Source organism: Athene cunicularia (assembly GCF_003259725.1).
Source record: "Athene cunicularia isolate RWA chromosome 3 unlocalized genomic scaffold, athCun1 chr3_part1, whole genome shotgun sequence".
Lineage (NCBI taxonomy): Eukaryota > Metazoa > Chordata > Aves > Strigiformes > Strigidae > Athene > Athene cunicularia.
Window position 1 is genome coordinate 91153770 of NW_020799097.1, and position 24901 is coordinate 91178670.

General features: G+C 60.6%; 1 protein-coding gene across 1 annotated transcript; it reads left to right on the top strand.

Annotated features, from left to right (window-relative positions):
- Positions 1 to 132: 132 nt before the first annotated feature.
- LOC113477923 lies at positions 133 to 24901 on the top strand. Its single transcript, XM_026844607.1, has 34 exons — positions 133 to 188; positions 6391 to 6511; positions 8062 to 8106; positions 8737 to 8844; positions 10259 to 10414; positions 11103 to 11234; positions 11351 to 11542; positions 11624 to 11707; positions 11825 to 11943; positions 12113 to 12227; positions 12501 to 12587; positions 12908 to 13023; positions 13207 to 13351; positions 13562 to 13668; positions 13776 to 13857; positions 14025 to 14156; positions 14231 to 14362; positions 14621 to 14877; positions 14994 to 15117; positions 15281 to 15475; positions 15775 to 15930; positions 16457 to 16677; positions 17012 to 17189; positions 17501 to 17647; positions 17862 to 18260; positions 19908 to 21428; positions 21842 to 21922; positions 22157 to 22243; positions 22358 to 22449; positions 22683 to 22768; positions 23343 to 23409; positions 23537 to 23697; positions 23994 to 24128; positions 24343 to 24901. The coding sequence occupies exons 1-34, from the start codon at positions 133 to 135 to the stop codon at positions 24576 to 24578; spliced, it is 6072 nt and encodes a 2023-aa protein (XP_026700408.1). The 3' UTR covers positions 24579 to 24901.

The window sequence follows — 24901 nt, forward strand, 5'->3', positions numbered from 1 at the left end:
GTTTGCTGTCCCAGCTGGCTCCTTGCCACAAGGTCTCCTCTGCTAGTAGCAGAGCCGGGGTCTGCTCTTAAAGAAAGGAGTCTTGGGGAGGGGAAAGAGGGTCCGCTTGGATACAATGGAGTTAACCGTGGAATGGGTGGGAGTGGAGGGCAGCCTGGAGCTCTGGACCCTGGAAGGGACCACATGAGGTATGTGACCCTGGGTAGGAGCTGTGGGTGGTCAGTGCTTTCTCCTGCTTTGAAGTCATGCAGGCTTCAGCTGGAGGCAAAAATTTTCCAGGAAAGTGACAGTGGAGGACTGGGTAGTGGGACTTTTCACTTTGTGGCTCGGAGCAGGACTCAGTCAGCGTGTTCATCCTGCCCCTTACTGAAAGCCCAGCAGGGCACCACAGCCCAGATGGTCCCAGAGGTGCTCAGCATTTGGAAGAGGAGTGCTCTTGTGCACTTTAACCTTCCTGGCATCTTAATATCCCTCATGTGGGTGCCTTCTGTGCCAGTCTAGCTCTCTGGGACTGGTCTCCCCTCAGCACCCAGCTCTGGGGCAAGCCAACCTGGATGAGAGCATGGAGGGTTACTGAAGTGCAACTGTAGGAGGAAGCAGTCCCCCATCTGCCTCCCCAGGCTGCCCTCCAGAGGCTCTGCAGGGCTGGATGGAGGTGGGCTACTTGTGCTTGGCTCTTGGCTATCTGTGAACTGAGCTGCCCCCCGTGGGGTGGGAGTACCTTGCAGCTTGCCAGCCTGGGCTCCCTGCTCCTCCGTGCAACTCCAAAGCCCCTGGGAAACAAAGGCTCAGGTGAGGACAGGACACAGGGGCAAGCAAGCAGAGCTGTCATCACTGTCCCAGCTGCAGGGCCTCGTCACACACACAGAGGCTCGATTGTAGGGCAGGGTGACACCCTGGCTTTGGGATGACAGGTGCCCCCAGGCATAGCCTTACCAGAAGCCCCTTCCCTCCCTCCTCCCTCTGGGCGCCAGCTGGCAGATCCCCTCCCTCGTTGGCCCCAGCAGCTGGCAGACTGGTGTCGTCAGGGGGTCCGCAGGCAGGGGGGGTCCCCGGCTGTCAGCTAAAGCCACAAAGAGTAGCCTGGCTCATCCCCCTCATTGCAAATGGAACAAGGAGGAGGCCCAGCAGAGTCCTTAAATGCTGGCATAAGGTGAGGAACAAGAGGAGCTGGGGGCCAGATGTGGCCAAAACTGCTATTAGCTTTGAGTTTGTCTCACGATGGGCACCAGCCAGCCCACTCCCGCCTTTCCCATGCCTACTCCACATGTCTGCCTTGGGTGGGAGTGCACAAGGTGGGCAGGCAGCACCCATGGGTGCACAGCACCACTACTCCTGCACTCCAGCATCATGGCATCTCTTCTCACGCCCTGTGCCCTAGCTTCCTGCAGCCCAGCACTGCCTGCCCATCCTGGAGTACCCCCTCTCCCACCTGCTCATGTCCATCCTCCAGGCATGGTGGTGAGGCAGGACCGCAGCCTGTCCCCACCTGGCCCCACCAGCTGCCCCAGCAGCCGGGCTCTGGCCCTTTCTCCCCCTCGGCTGTGCTTTGCTCTGCCCCAGGGCTGTGGCTGCAGGAATGTCAGTCCCGTGGCACAAGGGGCCTTTGTGTGAGGGGCCGTGGCCCAGATCAGCATCCTGAGCCAGGGCTGGAGAAAGCCACAGCTGAGGGCACGTGCGTGGACAACAGCTGCCACCAGCATGGCCTCGCAGCTCCCGGCCAGGCTCAGCGGTGTCCCTGCTGCTGCAAGGGCTGTCGGGGAGGAAAACGCCCTCCCCATCCTCACCCCTCCAGCACCAGCAGCCAGGTGCTGGGAGCATCCTGCAGTCACCACTGGCCTGGGCAGCAGCACCAACACCAGCGCAGAGCTGGCACCTCCTTGGCGAGCCTCGGCACCCGTGCCAGGGGATGCCATGGCTTCAGCCACCCTGCAAGGGGACCGGGGGAGGGTTGGGGGCACATGGTGGGGGCTAAGAGCACCGGGAAGCAGCTGCTGGATTTGGCCTTTTTCAACAGCTGCCATCTCAGCGCCAGCAACAGGGAATGTGCTTGGGCCGGGGCTTTCCAGGGCCTGGCCATGGTGTGTTAAGCAAACTATTTATAGTACTTACATCCCTCCCCAGCAGGCAATGGCTTGTGTTCCTCCTGCATGGGGCCGGGTGCTTGGGTGCCACCAGTGTTCCCACCACCAACACCCTCTGGGGTCCTTGCCAAATGCCTCAAAGGACAGACTCTCGGCTGCCTCTCATCCTCCTCCCCCACCATTTCCGTTAGCTCCCAGTGCTATGCCCAGAGCAAGATTTGCAGCAAATCTCGCATACCTTGTGGAAGAGATCCCTGAGGGCCATGCCCTTCTCCCCAGCATCCCTGCTCCCTGCTCAATCCTCTGGACTCTTAACCGTGCAACAGCCGCTTTAAGCATTGGCAGGTGCCAACGGTCGCTCTGTCCCCTGCACCTGCCTCTGAGGTAACATGAGGGTCTTGGCCTCCAGCGAAGCAGTGAGATGCTGGCTTAGGAGCAGGCTTAGGTGATGGCAGGTTGCTCATCAGGCAAAGGCCAGGGATCTGACTCACTCACAAAGCCCATGCCAGCTTTGTCAGCTGATGGGACATAGGGCTGCTCAGAAGGCCTTCCCTTCACTGACGCGCAGCAGTGACCAAGATGGGTCATAGCAGGAGGTAGCACAGCCACGTCCTGCCCAAAGGCTGGCGTGTCCCACACCCCTGACCCTCCAACAGTGCCCCCCCCCGAGGTGGCCTCCCAGCATGCTGTCCTCTCCCAGAGGAGACAGAAGCACTGGCTGGCTCCAGCCCAGGGATCTGCCCAGAGGATGTGTGGGCTGTGAGCTCACCCCTGCTCAGTAGCAAGAAGGAAAGGGATGGGCTTTGGGACAGGATGGCAGGGAGAAGAGGACAGCTCTGCACAGTCCTGCCACCACCCTCAAGACAGCTCCTGCAGCTGGGATTCTTCCAGTCCTGCTCTCCCATCACTAGCAGTGCTCCATCCGCAGGCTTTCTGGGACCCCACATCCACCTCATGCCACACAGGGGCATCTCCTGCTCCTTGTTTGCTGATGTACAGCTGCTAACTGACCACCTGAGAGAAATAAGTGCTACAGAGGGGTATATGGTCCCTGTTTGGGCTCTGGAAGTGGATCCCAGCCCTCCCTTGCAATTAAATAGGGGATACTTGGTTATGCAATTGGTATGGTAAAGAAAATGGACACTTGAAAGGAAGCAGCCTCAAAAAGTACCTGGCAAAAAAGAAGCCAGCTACCTGGTGAGGAATTTTGAGCCCCTCGGTGAAGAGGGATGGATAGGCAAGAAAAAGAGTTGAGAGAGAGAGTGAGCAGTGGATGCAGGTGCAGAAAGTTGTCTGTGGATCAGAGAGGTTACAGCAAGACTCTACACGCCTTGGGCCAGGGAACACATGGGCACACAGGACTCCAGCATCCTAAATCTTACGTTTGGAATTAGATACTGGGGGGATTTTGTTTTCTCTCAAGGTTGCCTCCTCTTCCCAGCTCTGTGCCTGACTCACCAGAGCAGGGTTAAGTTCTTCCACCTCCTTGGGCTGTGCTTTGGCCCAACTGTGAAGGAAGGCTAAAGCCCCTGACATTCCAGATGGGGAAAGCAGCTCAGCAACATCTCTGCATTTTTGGCAGAGACAAAAATCTGCCTCTTTATGAGTCCCAAGAGCTTGGCAAATGAGCCCTGCCCCACTCTCCGCCCTGTGCTGGGTGTTGCAAGCATCTGGCTCTTACACCAAGATAATCCCTCCTGCTGTTACCTGTCCTTGCTGCCGGGGAAGGAGCAGGTTTCTGCAGAGGCCACACACTGAAGCCCCTTTGTTCCCAAGGGATTTTCCAGCCCCCCACACCTTGTGTATCTTTGCCATGTAGCGCTCAGACACAATGCCCCCAGGAATGTGCTGTAATACCTCTGCACACAGCTGGCACCTCCCTTTCCCCGTGGGACAGAAGGACAGGGTTCCCCAGCAAGCAGGGAAGGACAGGCAGTTCCCTTGGCTCAGGCACAGCTTTTCCTAGGAATAGGCAAGGCTTCCTGGGGAATAAGATCTCCGCTCCCCTCCATCACTGCCATCACTACCGCTGAGCTGGGACACTGCACTTTTCATCCCAGTGGTCCCCAGAGTGCTCAGAGGCAGGATGCTGCGAGGACTCTCTGCACAGGGAAGGGACATTCCCGCTGAGGTTGTACTGATGAGGAAATCGAGGCACTGAGCAATGCAGCCACTTACCCAGGGTCAGTTGCAGCACAGTGAACTCCGGAGTCACAAGAGCAGGCCAAGCACTGCACCCACTGCCTCCCTGATAAAAGGGGAGAAGCTCCCTCCCAGGGAAGTGTAAAACCCTGACAGAGCTGCAGCAAAGCTTTGGCTCCTGCTTGCTTCACCTGAACTCTTCCCACGCCCTGGTGTGGCTGTACTGAAGCCCACTGACCGCGGAAGACCCAGAGCCCGGGAGGCTCCGGGAGCCTCCGGGAGGCCAGTCCCAAGGGGCTGACGTCAGCTCTGGTCCTTGCAGCTCCCGGGCCTGGAGCTGAGCCGTTGAGGAGCCATTTCTGGTTTCAGCACATGGTGTCTCTGTGCTGAGGCACGGCCAGCCTGCTTTCCTCATCCATGGCTGGCTCCCCGAGAGGAATCCACGGGGCTGGGAAAGGTCACCCTGGCTGAACTAACCGCCCTTGGATGGGACTTGCTGGGCAGGGGACAGCTTCCATCAGGCAGGGTGGGAGACAGAGCAGTAGATTTCGGTCCCTTGTGACTGTTCATTCTCCTAAATTCTGCTTGAGTGGGAGCCAAGAGTAGGGCCTTGGCAGGGTTTTTAAAGGGAACAACAAGGGAAGGAAATGAAGCCAGACAGCCACCAGGAACAAAACAAAGGTTATTTGCAGGAAGCGGAAAGGCACAGACGTGACCCATGGACCTTCCTGCCGGCACCCTCACCCTGGCTAGCTTGTGCTCCCCTGGTCTGCAGGGCCCTGGCTGCTTGCCCCAAGCAGGCTCGGCTTGGGAACACAGCTGGAAAGTGTGGGACACTGGTTACCAGCCAGCTCGGGAGCCCCCGGCGGAGCCAGCTCACAGCTCTTCCCGCAGGGGAGTGCCCATCTGTTCCTTGGTGCTTCGTGCCCTGGGGCATCCCTTGCCGGCTCTCCTTGGCCGTCCTCCTAGTCTGCATTCCTGACCCCTTGCCGGAGCAGGATGACAATTGCTGGCACTGGTGGAGAATGACTGGCAAGCATATTTTGGACCCGGCTGCCTGCTCAGGGGCTTCAGCGAAGACTTGCAGTGAAACAGGACCCTGTCCTGCCAGCCCACATTTCTGTGGCGAGCAGATGTTATTCCTCCCTCACCCCCCTTCTTCCCCCGGCGCTGCCACCCTGACAAATGGGGTCCTGGGCTGAGGAGCAGTATCGCTTACAGGGAGCATGTGTCTGGCCTGGGAGGAGGGGGCATTTAAATGGGCAGCTGGGTTTTGTTGTTGTCTCTTGCTCTTGGAGCTGTTCCTGCCATTTGGGCTGGTGGCAGGTCCAGGTGGGGGGAGCTGAGCAGCACGGGCTCCTCCAAGAGAAAGGGCTGAGCAGTGTGTCCCGCAGCGGGAAGGATCCCAAGGAGGGTAAGAGTGACCAGGGGAAGAGGTCGTCCCCCCACAACTTCTCCCCCGAGCCTTGCCCAAGCAGCCCCCCCGTCCCCCGCTCCCAGCGAGGTGCGGGCGCCCCCGAGCACTGCGCTCGGGTGCTGCCTTCTCCCCACGCGCCCCAGGCAGCACTCGCTCCTGGGGTAGTTGCTTTTCCTCCTCTCCCCCCCTTCCCCCCTCCCCCCCCCACTTCTCTGTACCGTCAGGCTGGAGGGGCCGGAGGTTTTTGCGGGCGAGCTGGTGATAAGCTTTCGCTAAGGCTAAGGTGACCCAGAATTGCTCAGCCCCAGAGCCCGAGCTGTGGAGGCTCAGGTCTCGGGATGCCCGCGATGATGCAGTTGTGTGCGGGAAGCTGGGAACTTGCTCTCCCGTTTACCGGAGGGGAAACCGAGCCTGGGAGGAGGGAAGTGACTCATGAAGGGCCACACAGCCGTGCACAGCCAGGACAAGGCTAGGAGCAGGACCCAGGGCTCCTGGCACCCCACCCTCAAGGTCTGAGCACTAGCAGGCACGGGGGTCCAAATCTGTCAGTCCTGGAGGCCAGAAGACCCCCTGTGTGGCTGGGATGGGGCGGACGGCAGCTCAGAGACCTCGCCGTTGCTGGCAAGAACAGGCAGGAACTCCTTGAGATTTAACCCTGACCCACAACAGCTGGTTTCCCAGCGGGATAGCACTAGGGAGAGCCGCAACAGTCCACTGCCAAAACCCCCGTCTTCATTGCCAATAAAGGCCAGGCACGGCCTCACAAGAGCTGCCGCTTCCTCCGGCACGCAGGCGGCTCCTTGCTGGGCGGCTGGAGTCTGCGCAGCCCAAGGGGCATCGCAACGAGGACTCCCCTCTTTCATATAAGGTAGGGACACAAGCCGTGGGACTCTTTGGAGGCTGCCAGGATCAGCCCCTCCTGCCTGTACAGCATGGGGGGGTGGAGCAGGATGGGGAGGGGGGACAGGCTGCAAGATGGAGCTTGGAGAGGGAGAGAGAGAGCCAGGGTACGGGGGAAAGTGTATGTTGAGCAGGATGGCAGCTGGAGGAGAGGAGGGAACACTGTTCCCCAGACAGGGCACAGAAGGCCTTTCTCAAGTGTTGTGGCTGGGTCTGCCCCTTGCTCCCGCCCTGTAGGAATGGGGGACTCCTCCAGGATGGTCTGACCTCTTGCTTGTGGGAAGTCATTGGCACCTATTCTTCTATGTGAACATGGCGAGTCTGTGTGCTGCATTAATTTTTCTTTTAATGAGAGAAAGAAGCAGAGGAAGCAGCTGAGGCCACTATTCTTGTTTCACATGTGGATTTGCTCATGTTGTGAAGCCTGGGGTCTTGAGACTGGTTAGCACAGCACCTCATGGGTGCCAAGGAAGGCACCGCTCCTCCTCCCAGCTTGGGTTGATGTGAGAGTTTGTTGTTTTGCCCGAGCGAGGACCCAGCTCTGGACGGAGGGACTGGGGAGGGGGGGCAGTCCCGGTGGAGCAGCTCTGTAGGAAGGATGAAGTCATCCTTGTGCCAGCAGCCCTGTTTTCCTGCAGCTGACAGATCGTGAGATGGGGACTTTAAATAAAGCTCCTGTGTCACCTGCAGGCTTGTCTCCCACGGCTGAGCCCTGGGGGTGGCTCACAGGCTGCACCTGGCATGGGATACAGCTGCCCAAAAGAGGGGCTTCCTAGGGTCTTATGCCTCGTAAGCACTTCACATTTAGCTCCCCACCATTTCCTAAACGGGCATCCAAATCTCTTGGCCCTGTGGTCAGGCAGGGGGGTGCCTTCTCCTTCTGGCACCCTCCTGACAGACACACTGAGCTCTCACTGTGCCTGCCGGGCCGTGACTCAGCCTTGCTCCCTGCCCCCTCTTCCTGCTCAGAATAAGATGCCGTGGTATGGTGGTCGTCCTCTGCAGCCACCAGCTGGGCTTTGCAGGCCCCTGGAAAGGCCCGGTGGTGGTGTTCTCCCAGGGGTTATAGGGTTGTTGAGCTGTTTGTGGGGCTCTGAGCCTTTCTGGTGGCAGCAGCTCTAGTGCTGGGAGCTGCCATCCACATTGGGACTTTTCTGCAGTCCTGCAGAGTCAGTAGGAAAGCACTTTCTGTGCAGGGAGGGAGTCCTGCTTTGCCTGGGTTGGTTCCCCCTTAGACACTGTCCCCAGTCTGGAGTGGTCCAAGCAGTGGTGGGCTGGATTTGGCTCTGGCTGATCCACCACCCTGTTTGTTGCGAGGAGGGGGTGTCAGGGCAGCACATGTTGCCCACCACCTTGTGTTACCCTGTGCACGCTTGGACGGCTGTTACAGAGGCAGCAGGGTGGCCCCGGGAAGGGAGTGGAAGGAAGTCCTGAAATTGGCCTGCTGCATCCAACAGCCCAAGAAAAGATACATCTGTAGAGGATGAGAATGACCGCCCTTGTGCATGATCCAAGCAGTCCCACGCACCTCTCCTACTGGAGCTGGGCTCCATTAAGGATAAGGTAATGCGGAGTTCATCCTGGACCTCCTCTCTGTGCCTGGCTGCAGCTCCTGGACTTCCTTCCTCCTGCCTCTCCAGCTCCCACCCTGCCCCATCTGCTGGAGCCCTTCCCTGTTACCCAGCTGCCCCCTTAACTCTTGCCTCCCAGCCAGGCCGAGGACAGGGATCAGCAGCTGAGAGGATGCAAGTTTGTGCCAGTGGAGTTAATGTCCTCTTGTGCCCTCGCACCTTTGCCCTGCTGACCTGGAGGAGTGTAGGGGGTCTGAACCTGAGCATCCTTAGACAACCAGGAGCCAGTGACAACCAGATGGGTTTCTGCTGGCTTTGGAGACAATTCAAGGGGAAAAAGGTGGGAGGTGTGGAAGCTAAAATGGAGAAGGTGCTGAGCAAAGCAATCTTAGGAGCTCTTGCCACTTGCTGAACACATAGCAGGAGCTGTGGGTGAAGCTTGGAGGACCTGGCCTGGATGCATAAGGAGGGATGGGCAAGAGCTCAGGCAAGCAGTGTCTGAGTACCGCCAGCAGCCTCCTCTGGCCCAGGGCAGGGGAGGTGGGTGCACGCTTCTCTGTCTCCTCGACTGCTGGGACCGTTGAGCACTTCCAGGCTCATGACTGTCTCTTCCCATGTCTAGGTCTTTGTCAGGAAGGATGTGGATGCGGAGGACAAGCAGCAGGAGGCTGGGAGTCCCCGGGCTGGTGTTTTCTGCTCTCCAGTGGACAGAGGTTCCCCCTTCTATGCGGTAGGTCTCCCCTGCCCTCACCATTTATGAGTGTCTGACCCAGGGGCACAGCTTGGGGCTGAGCAAGTGAGGGCAGCTGCTGGTGGTCTACCTGGGCGCGGATGGAGCCTCACCACTTTAAATGAGCAAGGGGACAAGCTGGGCATGATGGGGTGAGGGGTCAGCCCCCAGGCCAGCACTCAGAGGTTTTAGCGCTTCCAGGGGAGCCGGATTACAGGCTCCTCCAGCCCAGGCTGTGTCAAGAGGCTGAAGATAGCAGAGTTGCGGGGGGGCCTGAGAATCTGTGTTGCTATTTAAAAAAAAAAAAAAAAAAAAAAAAAAAAAAAAAAAAAAAAAAGGCAGAGGATTTCTGTAGTTCTTGTGGTTAGGCAGAAAGGCTTTGAAAAGCAACTCCCATGCCGTCAGCAGGGCAGCACATGCCAGAGTGCTTAGAGAGCCTGAAACAGTTGCCCGAACCCCGCTGCTCCACAGGCTCCCAAGAGATTGCTCCCTAACTGGCTCGGGGGTGGCTGGGACCCCGCAGGGCAACTTGCACTCAGCCCCGTTGGGGAGGGAGGGCTGCCTCAGGCTGGCCCCAGTAGTAATTTCTGCCTAGTGAGAGAGTGTACCCTGCGCCTTCAGGTTTCTCCTGAGATGCTCAGACTCCTGTTTGCCAGCAGTTAGTGGGCAGTCAGGTCCCTGTCCCTGGGCAGCAGGGTGGGAAGTGAGTGCCCGGGGCAGCTGTGCCGTCCCCTGGGATGCCTGCAGCTGGGCCCGGGGCTGAGCTTGGAAGGAGGCCAGTGCTTTCACTGGCTGACCTTCGCCGTCACCCCCGGCAGAGCTGGAGCCCTGACAGACGGTTTCATCAGCGCCAGCCGACCACGAGGCTGAGTTCCGGGGAAGATACTGTGCTTTCTCCCCCCTGCCACTGCTCACTTGGGATGGGTGTCTCTGGGTGCCCTTGAAGGAGTGGCAGGCTGAGTTTATTGGGGACCTGCCCCATGGCCCGCCCCCATCCTGTTCCCTGGTGGTGTCCCCTGGAGTGACACTAAATAGATTCTGCAGACATGAATGCTCCTCGCAGGGATGTGCAGCCTCAGGCTGGACGGGTAGTGAGTGCCGCATCTGCCTCCAAAGTGAGCATGGGGACCAGCCCAAATGCTGGGTGCCATCCCACCAGCCTGGAGTGACCCAGGGCTGAGGGACAGCCTGGAAACTCTCTGCCAGGTCTGCAAAAGCCACCAGCATGGCCTTGGTAGAGGGGAGCTGTGCCTCGGGGTGCTGGTAGAGAACCCTAAATATGTCAGTGAAGGAGTGGGATCGGTGATGAGGCAGGCTGACATACTTTATCTGGGTTTCCAAAATGCTCCTGGGAGGTGATGGGGAGGGCTCCCTGGGACAGCATGCTGACCTCCCCCACTGCTGCCTGCCCCAGCTGGCAGGATCCCCAGTGTCATCACCCCGGAAAGAGACCCCCAAGGGCAAAGAGCCGGTCGTGGCGCCAAGATGCAGTGGGCGAAGCGGCACGGGAGCAGTCCCCCTCCTCGACCTGAGCCCTCTGGTAGCCCAGTTCAACCGGGAGATGATGCAGGTGAGGCCAGCCGAGGGGGCTGTGTGGGGAGCAGGGTGGGAGGACACCGGCAGCCTTTCATGTGAGCTGTGGGGTGGGGTGCATGGCGGGGAGGGCTGAACTCCCGGCCCCGAGCAGAGCCGTGGTTGTGGCATGAGATCATGTTTGGCCTCCTCTCCCTGGCTGTCGGCCCTGGGGAGAGGGGGTCAGCCCGCACCAGGGCCCTGCTTCCTCCCCACGTGTGCAAGCTCCTCCCATCCCCCATCCTCCTCCTCCTCCCAGCCCTTGTCCCTCCCCAGTGGCATGGGAATGGTGATGGCATGGGGGGGCTGCTTCCATGCCATACTTGGAGGTGGGGGGGGCGCACAGGCACAACAGGGAGCAGGGTGCAAGCAGAAATGCTATGTGCAGGGATGTACTGCACAGAGACCCCCTGGTATAGCCTGCCTGGGGCGGGGCTTGGCTTCTCCTGGTGGGCTGGGGCAGAAGCTGGAAGGAAGCAGGATGCTGCTTGCCTTCCCACCCCCATTGCCACCAATGCTGTCCTGAACCCCTTTGCTGGCCTGTTGGTGCTTGGAGCAAACGGGTTGTCAGCCAAAAGCGTGCCCTCCAGTCACTGTCGTGGCTTCAGAGAGGTTTGGGTCCCCAAACTGTGTCCTCAGGGCTCTGGCAGAAAGCACCCAGCCACTTGGCTCTTTCCATGTTGCAGGCAGAGAGCTGGGTGCGAGGCAAGCTGCGGGACCTGAAGGATGGCTGTGACCTCCAGGACTGGGAGGAGGTGGCTCAAACCCTACAGCGGGATATGAAGGATTTTGAGAACACGCTGATAAAGCTCAACCAGGTGAAGCCAGGTGGCGGCACAGCTCCCATTCCCTGCAGCACACATGTCCCTGGGCTCTCTGCAGTGGAGGGTTCTGGGAGCCCCTGATGCTGAGTGTGGGTCTCTTGGCCCCACAGATGGGTGAGCAACTGATGTGGCGGGCAAGCCCCAGCGCTGAGGCAGTGCGGCGGCAGCTGCTGGCCCTGCGGGACCAGTGGAAGCTCCTGAAGCAGACGGCCGCCAGCCAGAGCAAAGCCCTGGGGGGGCTGCGGAGCCTGCAGGACTTCAACAAGAAAGCTGAGCAGCTGGAGGCATGGATCAGGCACAAGGTGTGGGGTGCAGGGAGCGCGGTCTGGGGAGGGAGACAGGCTGGCTGTCCCCCTGCCTTCTCACACCCTCCCCTGGCCCAGGAGGAGAAGCCCTCCCTGGCAGCCCTCCTGCAGGAAAGCCCAGACAAGATCCAGCTCACCCGCCGCATTCTTGACTTGAAGCAGGTAAGAGGCTGCTGGGGGGGCTGCTGGCGTGCCGGGGACCCCAAACCCCACAAGGCTGGAGCATGGCACAGGTCCCTGAGGGAGGATGCTTGATGTCTATCTCTCTGCCTGGGCCAGGAAGAGCAGCAGTTCCAGAGTCTGCACAAAGAGCTGAATAGCCTGGCCCAGAAGCTGGAGAAACAAGGCAAAAGTGAGAGCAGGAGCATCTCAGCCCGGCGCAAGCACCTCAACAAAACGTGAGCAGAGGATGCATGGGCTGAGCAAGGGCGAGCCGGGCACAGGGAGCAGATGGACTGGAAAGGACCCCCTGATCCTCCCTCCTGCTTCCCCTTGCCCCAGCTCTGCAGAGCTCCCCATGAGGGGCATGAGCTGCCCGTCATTCCCCCCCTCCTTCCACCTGCACAGGTGGCTGCGGCTGCAGGGGACCCTGAAGGAGCACCATGAGGCTCTGCAGCTGGCTCTGGAGGTGGCTGCCTTCCTCCAGCAAGCAGATACCCTGCTCGGGGCCATCCACACCAAGGTACCAGCACTGGAGTCAGGGTCAGCCCGGTGCAAGGCTGTTGCATGGCCAGAGCGAAACTGGGTGGGCAGCACGCCACACTCATTCCCTGTGTGGGGGCTGCTGTGGTCCCAGTACCCTCAGCCTGGGGCTTGAGGAGAGAGCTGGGGGATGGAGACTGGTATAAGAAGGGGAGCCAGAGTGGCAAGCGCAGCTTTGCAGCATCCTTTTCTGCTGGACCTGAGGGCAGGGTCCCATCCTTCTCCCGCTGCTGACTGCAGCCTCTTCTTACAGCAGAGGAGCATCTGCGGTGTAGGGAAGCCAGGAGAGGGCGATCCATGCCGGGATCGGGATGTCAGGGACTTAGCCAGCCAGGTGATGGTAAGTGCAAGGCACTGTCTCATCCTCAGAGCCCTGGGGATGCATCCCAACAGAGGGGAGATGTGTGTCTTCCCAGGTCAGTGCTGGCACCAGCAGGGTTGGGGGCTTAGTGGGCACCCACAGCTGCGTGGGGTGGCCACAGCTGTGTGATGGTCAGGGGAGCCTCCCTGGGTGCAGTGAGGGACCAGACTTTGCACTCACTGCCTCTCCTGCCCCGGCTGAGCTGGTGGTGGGTAGCCATCATGCACTTGCACTATGGTCACAGTGGCTCGTCCCTGGCCAGTCTTGTCATCACTCCCTGGCTATTCTCTTTTGTCCAGATGCTGGATGTGACCGTGTCCCAGCTCCTCAGCCTGCAGCCCAGCCTGGCAGCCCGAGTCACCCCCAAGCACCGAGACATCAAGGAGAGCTGGGCACAGCTCCAGCAGGTGCTGAGGTAGGGCACAGCCTGTCAGGAGCCCCAGGGTCTCAACCCTGATCCCCCAGTGCTGGAGCCAGAGGACAGAGGAGAAAGACCTGGGTTGGTCCCTGGCAAGATCTCTGGGGTATCAGCTCCACTTAAGGTTGCTCTTTCCTCAATCCTCTGTGCTCCTGGACCTTCCTTGTGCCCCTTTCCCAGGACAGAGAAGGCTCCAGCGCTGGGAAGCAGTTCCCTGGCAGGCGAAGCTGTGGCTCCAAATGTGGCACCCCAAGGAGACGATAGTGGCCGTGGAGCCATAGGAAAGGAAGCAAAAGACAAATGGGTGAGAGGTCCTGGGAGCATGGTGAGCACTGCCTTCCTCCAGGCATCTCCAGCACCTCTGCCTCAGGAAGACAGGGGAGCTTATGGGAAGTTTGGAAGTTGGGCAGAGCCCAAGCTGAGCATGCATGTGACCCGGCTCCACTGCTTACAGGAGATGATAAGTGCCAAGCCCAGGGCAAAGCAATGTGTGCTTTGGGCTGGCAAAGGAGGAATGGGAGCCTTTGTGCCATAGGTGCTGAAGGACATGCCGGGGAAGATGGTGGAGCACAGGACAGGCAAGGAGAGCAGCCCTGGCTCCCCAGCGGCAGGGCAGCCTCTTCATGGTGGGGACAGCAAAAGGTACCAGCTCATGGAGGTGGCTGTGGAGAGTGAGATGTCGTTGAAGGGGATGGGGATCCCCTGTGCGAGGGGGGACCTTGCAGTCCTGACTAACCCTCTCTCTGCAGAAGGAGAAGAGAGGCAGAGTCTGAGTGGGGGATACAGCAGCCAGACGCCCGGGTACAGGACGTCTGTCGGGCAGCGAACACGGTAATGTCTCCCCAAGAGCCCCTTTTGCTCCCAGCCCAACCAAGCGAACCAGTGTCGAGGGGGACCCCCTTCCCAACCCCCTCCCACTGCTTATGGGCATGCATGTTTGTGCACTCACACCCGTCCCTGGTCTGGGCACTAATGCACCATGTCTCCCGGCTCCTCAGCAGACTGTGTCCCTGCCAAAGGATAGCATGGGTCCTGGAGTCCCCCCGTGTCCAGCAGAGGATGTTGAGAGCCTGGAGGCAGCACAGACGCAGCGGGATCCCCTGGACCTCGGCACCAGGGCTGTGCTCCAGGTGAGCCCCCTCGAGTGTGGGGTGAAGGGGTACACAAGGTAGGGCCTATCCTAACCACCCTCCCTACCTCCCAGGGGGGGCCGATGCTGATGGGGCCCACGGGGAGCCCACAGGTAGAGACCATGCTGCGGGAGCTGGGGGAGCTGTGGGAGGACCTGCAGAGGAAGCACCAGGAGAACGGCGCTGTGCTGCGGGAAATTGATAAGGTACATGGAAGCAGGGCTGGGGTGGGAACAGGGGCATGCCCTGATCGCAGCAGCTTGCTGGGTATCGACAAGTGAGGCTGGTGCCCACAGGGATGGGAGCTGCAGTATTGGCAGCGGCATCTCCGGCTGGCCTCATTGCTCCAACCGTGCTGCCCAAGCGGCCAGTACCCCAGGTACCCACAGTCTGGTGGCAGCATGTCTCCTGCCTCCCCTGGGTGGCTCAGAGCTGGGCTGATAGGCTCCCTGCCGTCCCCACAGTCACTGAAGCTGGTGGGGGAGCTGGACCGGGCCGAGCGGTGGCTGCAGTCTGTGGCTGGGTCACTCTTGGAGCCAGCCGCCATGAGAAGCCCGGTGGAGCTGCGGCAGGACCTGGAGGAGACGGGCCAGCTGGAGAGGCAGCTGGTGCTGTGCGGCCTCAAGCTCCAGGCACTGCGGGAGGAGGCAGCGGGCAAGCCACCTGCCGAGCATGAGGGAGCAAGGAAGATGCAGAGGAAGGTGGAGATGGTGGAGGAGAAGTGAGTCCAGGGGGAAGGTTCCTCCTCTTTGATCCCCGGGTGATCTGGGAGGAGGGTGCTCGCCCCAAGGGGGTGAAGAGGCTGCTGGCACCTTTGACAGGCACCTGTCTGCACAGGTTGGCACACGTGCAGGCAGCCTTGCGGCGCCGGGCAGCAGACCTGCGTGACTCCCTAGTGCTGTCTGAGTTCCTGCAGGACTTGCAAGAGGAGGAGGCACGGAGCCAGCAGGAACCTGCAGTGGTGAGCAGCGGGGCCAGGCATCCCTTGAGATCACCAAGCACCTGGGACTGGCCCAGAGTTGGTCTGTGGCTGCAGGGAGACCCCATGGGTGCCCCACTCTGGCCCAGCTGCCTGGGGGGTCACTACACATCTCCCTCATGCCCAGTGTTTCTGTTGGCTTCAGCCAGGGAGCAGCCATTGCAGCTTGCAGGGGTCTTTTCCCCTGCTCTCAGCCCAGGCCGGGCAGCTGCTGAGCAGCGAGGACATGAGCCACCCTTTGGGAGAGCTGCAGGAGGCCGTGGAGATGCTGAACGATGCAGTGAAGGAGAGGGAACGGGTCATGGAGGTGGCTGCAGAGACAGAGAGCCTGGAGCGCCTGGTAAGGGATTGAGGTGGTGTGTCTAGAGATGCAGTTGGGTGGTCCACCTGCAGCTGGACATGTGACTAGTTGGGACACGGAATGCACCTCGGCTAGTCCCACTGGGACATGGGGGTGTTGAGATATACAGGGACCGCTGTGTGAGGCTGGTGTCCCTCCTGTGGCTGGTGCTCCCTGCCCTTTTGCAGGTACATAGCAGGGTGCCCCCAGGCTGGGGTGGGCTGAGGCTGCGTGGTGAGTGGTGGTGGAGGGGGTCCCACACCAGGGCTCATCTCTTTTCCTCCACCCCTTCCATCCAGGTGGCAGAGGTGTCCCCACGCCTGGAGGCCCTTCGATGCAGAGCCGAGGCTCTGGCTAGAGACACTGCCCAAGCAGAAAGTGGCTTCACCACAGTGAAGAGCGAGAAGGACCTCCAGGGGCTGCAGGGCTTGCTAAACCGGCAGCAGGAGATGGAGGTGAGACCTGAGGAGCACCGTGGCTAGCCATGCCCGTGGTGGGGATGTGTCCCAGCTGGCTGGGGCCATCCTGGGGAGGCGTTGGCCCCAGGGGCCCAGGTGTCGTAAGCCTTGGCATACTGCGGCAGGCTGGGCTGGAATTTTCCAGCGGAGCTGAGCCCTGCCCCACTCCACTCCCCTCTGCCAGGCAAGGCGAGGGGAGGGAACTTGCATCAGGTCCCGTGTGCCAGCGCCTGGCTGCCAGCACCCGGCTGCCAGCACCTCGCTCATCTTCCCGCCAGTGGGGAGGTGACTCATGCGAGCAGAGCGGGGAAACCAAGCAGCCTTTCGCTCTGCCCATCCTCCCCGCTGAGGGTGGCTCTGCCTGCTCCCTGCAGCCCCTGTGCCAGCATGCTCCCCTCCACGCTCTCCTCCACCCTCCCCTCCATCCTCCCATCCATCCCTGCATCCCAGAACAGAGGGGAGTCCAGCCTGTGTGCAGAGGGGTTGGAGGCAACCTGAACCTTTTCTACCTTGTGATCTTTAGCGTGCAGTGTCAGAGACCCTGCAGGGGCAGCTGGAGGAGCTGGAGAGGGCAGCTGCCCGCTTGCAAGAGCTCTGCCCTGCTCGGCTGTGTCCCGTCAGCCAGGAGGTGCAGGGGACGTTGCAGGCCTGGGCAGGGCTGCAGGACTTGCTGCGGGAGACCCGGGTCCATGTGCAGCAGGCCAGCCAGCTGCGGCACTTCTTCAAGGATTACTTAGCCATGATGTAAGTGGCAATGAGCTGTTGGGGCTGTCTCTGTGGTGGTTGGGAGGGAGCTGGTGAGAGCATGACGTTGCCGGAGCATGGGCTGCTGGCAAGTACATGGGCAGAGTCAGTGCTGCAGCCAGGCAAGACTATGGGGAACCTGGAATGAAGAGCTGTGCCAGGGCTGCCTGCTGTGGTGCAGCCCCACAGCAACTTGCCCTATGTCACCAGACTTGCTGTGATACCCCAGTGAGCTGCTTCCAGCCATCCCTGAGCATGGGAATGGCTTCCCTGGGGCCGGAAGGGCTGAGGAGGTGGTAGGTTGTTCCTCAGCCTGTCTTTCATGTGCCTACAGCTCCTGGACGGAGGACACACGGGCTCAGATCTTCTCTGAAAGTCCAAGCAGCCATGGCCTCTTGGAGACTCCGTGTGAGGAGCTGGAGAGGAGGATTGAAGGGAAGATCAAGGAATTTGAGGCACTGGCAGCATCGGGGAAGCAGCTGGTGTCTGAGGAGCACTACCTGAGCGCAACAGTAAGGACAGAAGAAATAGGGTTGGGGAAACCCTCGGCACCCTCCAAAATCCTCTGGGGACAGTCCCAGGACGAGAAGCAAGGTGTGGGTGAAGAGCCCCAGTGAGTGGTACAGGGCTGGCCATGCATCCCCAGGGCAGCTCAGGGCAGGAAGGGGTTTCACTCAGCCATTAATGGATGCTGAGATCTGAGATGACATGACAGACGGTATCCTGCTGCCAAAAATCTCCTAAATTGCTCCATAGTGAGGTAGGGCCAGTATCCCTGGGCCAGGAGTCCTTGCAAGCTGTCCAGCATCTCTCCTCCTCTTAGATAAAGGAGCGCTTGGAGGAGCTACAGAGCATGCTGGGCTGGGTGCTGGTGCGCTGGAGAGCACAGAGGCACCAGCGGGACCCAAGGAGCAAGCAGGAGGACAGAAGGGTCCTGGAGAGCCCATCAGACACGTCCTCCACTGGCCAAGTGAGTACCCAGCCCCATTGAGACTGTTGGGGAGCAGGACCAGCCTCAAGGCTGAGGGTCACAGAGGCAGTAGACAGAGTGGGTGGTGCAGAAGTGGGGAGGGATGTGTGGCAATACCTGTGGGACTCCCTGGGGTTCAGGCAGGACAAAGTGAAGATTGTCCTGAGAAAGTGCCTGGCCCCAGCAGCCCTTCCTCCACATTCCCTCTCGCCAGGACCAGCATGCCTCATGTGCTCAGCCCCATCTGGAGAACATCCACAGCCCAGTGGAGTTCACCCCCTGCTCCCTCCTCGAGCCCATGCAAAGATCAGAGCCACAGCTGCCAGCAGGAATGGCCATGTCCTCGCCGGCATCACCCCTCTCAGATGCCCCATCGGGAGTGGAGCAGAGCTGGGGGGACCCCAGCAGCTCAACACCCCACAGTGTGGGACCTCACAAAGAGACTGTCATCTGGGATCCTGCTGAAACCTCCACGCTGCTGCTGCCACCGCGGGGCCCTGGCGGGCTGGGGGGGACAGTCAACCTCATCCTCAGTATCGGCAAGAAGGGCGAGAAGAAGAAGGTGCAACCGGTGGCTGGCAGCGAGCAGCCAGGGCAGGAGATGCTGCGGACGGTACGTAGGGGATGGTAGGCAGCTTTGGCAGAGCCATGGGTGAGCATCCAGTGCCTGTCTCAGGGCCGGCCACTGCTGTGCAGTCAGGGCAGCTCCCTGGAGCTGTGCCCTCATGCAAACTGGGAGGCTTTGAGGGCTGTAGGGTAGCCCCCATGCTGGGACCCCAGCCCCAGCCATTTCCAAAGCGATCTGTTGGGGCTCTGTCAGTCTCAGGAGAGGGACCTTTGGCTGTGCTGATGCTGAGCAATGCCCAAGGGTTGAGGACTAGCTTGCACCACCCCCTTTGCCTGCGCTCTCTTGCTGTGGCTCTTTGCCCACTCTGCCCTCAACTCTCTGTGTCTCTCTCTTCCCCCCTGCTCAGCTCCCCACCGCTAAACCCTCAGGCTGTAAAACCTTTTGGAAGCGTTGCCAGGGGCTTTTAGGAGACACTTGGGGTAGTTTAAAGCGAAAGAGAAAGCCGCCTCACCAGCCAGTGGAAGAGGTAACTTTCCTGGGGGAGGCTGCATGCCGGGCAGAGTGGCTGCATGGCGTGGACCCCCCAGCTACCAACCCTCCTAGCCATGCCACTGTGCCTTGCCAGCAGTGGTCCCTCGAGAGAGGGGAAATGCTCCCAGTGTGGTGGGCTGAGTGTGGATACTGGGACATGACAGGAAGGGGCTCAGATGGGCCCGGCCACAGTTCGGTCCCCTGAGTAAGTGGTTTTGTTGGCCATGGGAGGCACTGCAAACTAGCAGCCAGTTGGAGAGCCTCCCTGCTCTGTTGCTGGGGGACAGCAGCAGTCCCTTATGCAGCTGAGTGAAGCGGGCAAGGGTGGATGTGAGGGTGCATGTTCTGGGGGGAGCTCACTCCAGATTGCATGGCTTGTAACTCTGGGGCTGGAAGCCTGGTATTTTGTTGGAGTTTGCATGTTTGTTACTGCAGAGCCTGCACGAAGGCCTGTGTGTGATGAGTCCCAGAGGCAGTCAGGCCCCCATGCAGCCAGGCTGAGTAGCCCAAGGGGGAGGGCAGGGGGCCAGAGAGGCCAGAGGGCATCAAGGCAGGACAACGGGCTGCCGAGCTGCCAGGAGGGTTTTGGTAGTGGGCACCCTGCAATCTGAGGGGTACAGAGGGACACTGCTCCAGCTCCTGCAGGCAAAGCCCTTTGTTTTCATCCTGGCATCTGTGGAAACCCAGGAGAGAGGCTGCAGCTGGTCTGGAGAGGGTGTCTGCAGGGAAGGTGAGGGGAAGGGGCTGTGCTCAGCCCCGGCCCTTGCATTTGCCTGTTCTGCTGCCTGGGGGCATGCAGGGGTGGCAGGAATGGGCAGCAGTGACTGTTGTCTCAGTAACCACCCGAAAGTGGTGGCCTGGAGGGCAGTGGTGCTGGGGGAGAGCACAGGCAGCCCCCGCTGCACCACACCTGGGGGACTCCATCCCAGGCAGGGATTCCTCTCCCTCCTTCTTCCCTGCCTGCACTGAGGTGGGAGCAGCCCTCGGGGGCTGAGGTGAAGCCATGCCACTCCCAGTTCTGCCACTGCTGAGTGTTTTTGGCTGCCTGTGCCCCCTGGCTCCCTGATTGCCCAGTCACACCATGGAGAGGGAGCAGTCAGCGTGGGATGGTGGAGGCTCTGGCCACAGCGGTCACCCCTCTCTCCTTCTCTGTGTCCCCAGGCACAGGTGGAGGCCGGCAAAACCTCCAGCACCAAGCGGCCACCTGCCCACCGCCCTCCGGCATCCAGTGGCGGGATACCACCTGCCTCCCACACCCTGCCCAAGGCTGGGGCCGGCTCCCTCTTCAACAGTCTGCAGCGGCGCGAGCGGGCTGAGCAGGCCCGTCTGCTGACACTGCAGGGCATCATGGGCACCGGCTCCCTGCAGCCCACGCCCGAGGAGCACCATGGCCCCAGCAACACGTGGCCTCAGAAGTGTGGCCGGAGGAAGGGGGAGCCGGGGGCAGCCACGGCTGGACCCCCACTCGGGGAGTTGCTGCTCTACGTCAGAAACCCACTGGTGCGGGATATCGATGCTGAGTGCGGGGTGGCCCCTCGGGACCCCCACCTCCCTGACCTGAAAACCATGTGCCCACGCCTTTCCCTGGGCTCCGTGCTCAGCCTGGACCTACCCCAGGACACAGTGGTCCTGGGCTGCCACCGAGGGGCTGCAACATGGTGGGAAGAGGCGGAGGGGCAGGAGCAGAGGCAGGGCAGGGGGGTGAGGCCACAGGAGCCCACAGGCAAGCGTGGGGCTGGATGGCAGGAGGAGGTAGATGTGGATGGGCACAGTCCCCAGGGGCCCAGCAAGGGGCTGGGGATGTCCCCTAAAAGTGAGCAAGGAACATGGTTCGAGGAGGTGAGCTTCAACCCCAGCTACAGCCAGCAAAAGGCACACTGTGCTGGGGAGGAGCACTGGAGCTCGCAGTGCCCTGGCAGCGCTGGTAAAGACCTCCCGGACTTCAGGCCAAGCCAGCCATCCCGTGTCAGTGTACTGCATGAGAGGGTGGGGAAGGAGGGGGGCAAGCTGGTTGCCCGGCTGGGCCAGGATGGCAGCCCCAGCAGGGCCAAGCATCGTGAAGCAGCATGGCTAGAGGTCGGGCCATCCCCTGCCAGCATCCCTGTAAGGGCAGGAGCTGTTGCCACCACTGCCTGTGCACAATGGGCAGCCAGCAGTGGCCAGCCCGGAGGGTCCCTGGCTTCCCCACCCACCCCCAACCAGCGCTCTGTTTTTGAGTGGGCTCTGGGGTCCCCCCAGGCCCCCAGCCCCGTGTTGGGCTCTGGGGAGGTTTGCCACCCTGCCCACAGGCAGTTTGAGGAAGAGGAGGAGGAGCTGCAGGCCATCTGGGATGGGGTGGGCAAGCAGCGGGCACCCAGCCTGCCAGCAGGCAGCCATGCCCACCACCGGCCAGGGAGTGGGGCAGGCAGCCTGCCCAGCCCTGATGCCAGTGCCAGCGGGCCTCTCATCCTGTCGTCTGCCAACAATGTGCTAGTGGCCAAGTTCACCCTCCCCACTGCTGCCCGGCTCCTCCACAGCCCATCTGGAGAGAAGAGCCCCGGTGCGGGGCACAGCAGTGGTGGCAGCCCCAGCAGACATGAGGTGTCCCCCTGCGTGGAGGCACCAGTGTCCGCAACCCCCTTGGATGGCCCTGGCACCTGGGATCAGCAGAAGCATGGGGAAGAGGAGAGAGAGGGCAGCAAGGTGAGAGCTGCGGGCCAGGGGCTCTCCCTCAGGGTCAGGCAGGGGTCTGGGGACACCCCAGGCAGCAGCTGGGTTACCTGCTCCAGAAATGTGACCTGTGTTTGGAGACCTCCCAACTCTGGTGGCCCCTTTGCTTCAGCTGGTGGGGCAGGGAAGAGCTAGGTGATGAATTTGGGGGTCTCTGCAGCACACGTTCCCACACCAGCCCTCAGCCTTAGCAAGGCAGCACTTCACCCCAAAAGCCTACAAACAGTCCAGAACCTGCTCAGGCACAGAAAATTTTTCCTGTTGTCCCATTCCCCCCTTGGCATTGCCTGCTAGATGGGTCAGATGCTCCCTGGGTCAGATGCCTGGGGACTGAGCTGGCACCTCCAACCCCAGCACTGCTTCACTCACCCCCTGTCTCTTTGCAGGGCCCTCCTAGTAAGACGGAGTTTCAGATGATGGAGGGGACGCTGGAAAGGAAGCACGTGTTGCAGACAGGAGGGAGGAAGGTACAGGCATGGCCATGGGGCTCCTTTGGGACTGGGATTCTGGGACACATCAGGGGCATCCAGGTTTTGGGGCAGGAGTGAAGCCAGGGATGCTCCTGGCACTACAATGGCAGTGCTGCTGGCCGTGCTGGGAGGGCAGAGCCCACAGGGGCTGGGGTGCATTTTGAGTGGCAGGGGACTGCTCTTCTCCCAAACATGTTGGCATCACAGCTGTCCCTTGCTTGCATTCCACAGGCCAACTGCCGGGCCTGGAGCCTCTTTCACGCCGTACTGATGCGGCAGACACTGTGCTTCTACCAGGACCGCAGGGACAGCCTCAAGGTGCATTGGGGGAGAGCAGGGTGACCTGGGAGGGGGCTGGCAGCAGGGTAGGGGGCTGGTGGCCAGGTAGGGCAGAACCTGCCAACCCTGCTGTTGCTGTTCCCTGTGCTGCAGAGCTCTGTGGTGGCTCTTCCCCTGAACCTCTCTGGAGCAGTCTGCACCCCAGATGCCGAATACACCAAGAAGACCAACTGCTTCAGGCTTCAGTGAGTCACCCCAACCCAAGGCAGCCAGGGCATTATAGCCACAGCCCTCCCTAATGTGTCCCTGCTGGGACAAACATGTACCAGCACCCTTGCCCAGGGCCAGATCAGTCCAGTGCTTAGATGAGGATTTCCTTCTTTCTTTCTCACCTGCTTTCCTTCTTTTCCAGGCTGGTGGGGGCTGTGGTATCTGTACCCCACATCTGTCTCATTGCTGAACTGTTCTCCCACTGCAGGCTGCGGGATGGCTCTGAGTACCTCCTGAGGGCCCCCTCCCAGCCCCTCATGAATGAATGGGTCTCCAAGCTGCAGCAAAACTCAGGTGAGCATCCCTTGCTGGCAGATCAGGGGCCCAGCTATATGCAGTTACCATGGATGTGCAGTCCCTGCTGAGCCCTCTGACACATGGGGGGTTAGAAGAGAAGCAGCACAGCACTGTTTCTGATTTATGCATCTTCCTAACCTGCCTTGGGAACAGCAGTTCTCTGCAAGGCAGGATTTGGAGGCTTTGTTTTCACACCACATACACAGTTATAAATCAGGAATAGCACAACTGACGTCAGTGGAGCCTCAGCAGCAAAAATCCAGTGTCAGGAAAATTATAATTGCGCCTTGATCTTCTTCTGTCTCCTCTGTGGGACCTGGAAACCCTTTGCCTGCCCTCCAGGCAAGGAGACTTTAATACTGAGGTCTTTCTGCTGCTGTACCCTTACCCAATAGGGTTCAGGCCCCACCATGAAATCCTAGGCTGGCTGGCTGGCAGGACCAAGAGCAGGCGCTCCAGCAGGAGGTTGGAGGGGCCAGCCATGTAGCACAGGCACCCAGAGCTGGGGCTGGTTCTATGGGATGGTCTTGTGTGCTGCTGGCATGCAGCAGGATGTTTGCTGTGCCCCCAGGTTTCCCCGAAGTGGACTACTTCCAGGCGGCAGCACAGCATGTCGAGGGCACCGGCAGTGCTGGGGGGTGAGTAGCCAGGAGCCGGCTAGCCAGGTCTCATTGTCACAAATCTCTCCCATGCTTGCCATTGTGTGCTGCTTCAGCAGGGCATTGGTGGGCCAGTCTGGTTTGCTAAATATCTGCTACCTTCCAGTTTCAGCAAGGTCTCCAGCCCTGGGAGCTCCCACCTCCAGGGACATCATCAGGTTGCAACCAAGAGCCAGGAGATCGTGGTGCTACCCCGCTCAAAAGCCTGGCTGCAGCGGCCTCTGGGCAGCCAGGATGGCTCAGTCGATGAGGCTGTGGCATCAGCAGGTGACTTTCCTGCCTGACTGGGCTCCTGCTGTCCCCTGACTCCTATTCTCAACCCAGAGAGCTGCAAGGGAACCGACTGAGGGAAGCTGAAGACTATATGTCAGTCGAACTTGGTGGTGTCTGGGCCAGGAGTCCCAGGGCCCTGTGCCCAGGAATAGAGTTGGTGGAAGGGCCACTTACCTCCCTTTGCTTTCTGGCATACTGGGATAACCACGCATTTACCTGTCCTCTTTGGGGCTGACACAGGGCTGTCCTGTGGTGGCCTTGCCTCTTGACCTGTCTCCATTCTGCTTCAGAGGATGCTCCTAGGGCCGGGCACAGGCAGCAGCAGTGGTCACCCAGGGGGTCCCCCGGGATATGGGACAACAGCTGCCATGAAGACGACTACGGGTTCGTGGCCAACAAGAGGAGGTCCTACTCCTTCACCTCAGGTACGGCCTTGGTTTCGTTGTCACTGCCAGGAGGTGGCACCAGTCCACTGTCTGTCCCCACAGACACCCAAGGACAGGTGCGATGCTGCTCCAGCACCCACCAGCTCCCGCATCCTCGTGCCCTGGGCTGCAGCCTCCCACTCGAGGAGGGCTCTGGGGGGCCAGCAGCACTTGCTGGCACCCTGCCCTCCCCACTGACTGCTCCCTCTTGCAGCCACCTACCAGAAGATTGCCCCAGTGGCTGTGCCCAAGGAGTCTCTGGAAGCCGGGAGCAGCTACTCAGTCACACTCTACATTGGCGAGCAAGCACCGGCCGTGCCCCGGGCACGCTGCCACTCCTTTGTGGCCCAGCCGGGGAGCCCACGGGACACACTGGGAGAGAAGACCCCTGGCCCCCCTCGTCCCAAGAACAAATCTGTCTTCAAGAAGTTCTTCGGAAAGAAGGAGTGAGCCCCAGCCAAGTGGAAGAAAAGCCCTAGCCTGTCCTTTATTCTCCTCTTGGGTGCCATCCTGGCATGGTCTCTACACCCAGCACCAGCTCACCGCTCGCTGCCTCCCTGGGGGGTGAGAGGCTGCAGCAAGGGCTCTGCTCCAGCTGGCCCTGGGGCTGCACCGCACCCCAGCCGCTGCAGCCCCCGGCCTCAGCCTGGCGCTGAGCACCCCTCCTGCTGCCCTCCAGGTGCTGTCCCTGGGTGCTGCTGGCTCCCTAGGTGTCCTGCCGACATGCAGCACAAGCAGGGGTGGGGTGGAATGGTTGTTTTTATTAAAAAACA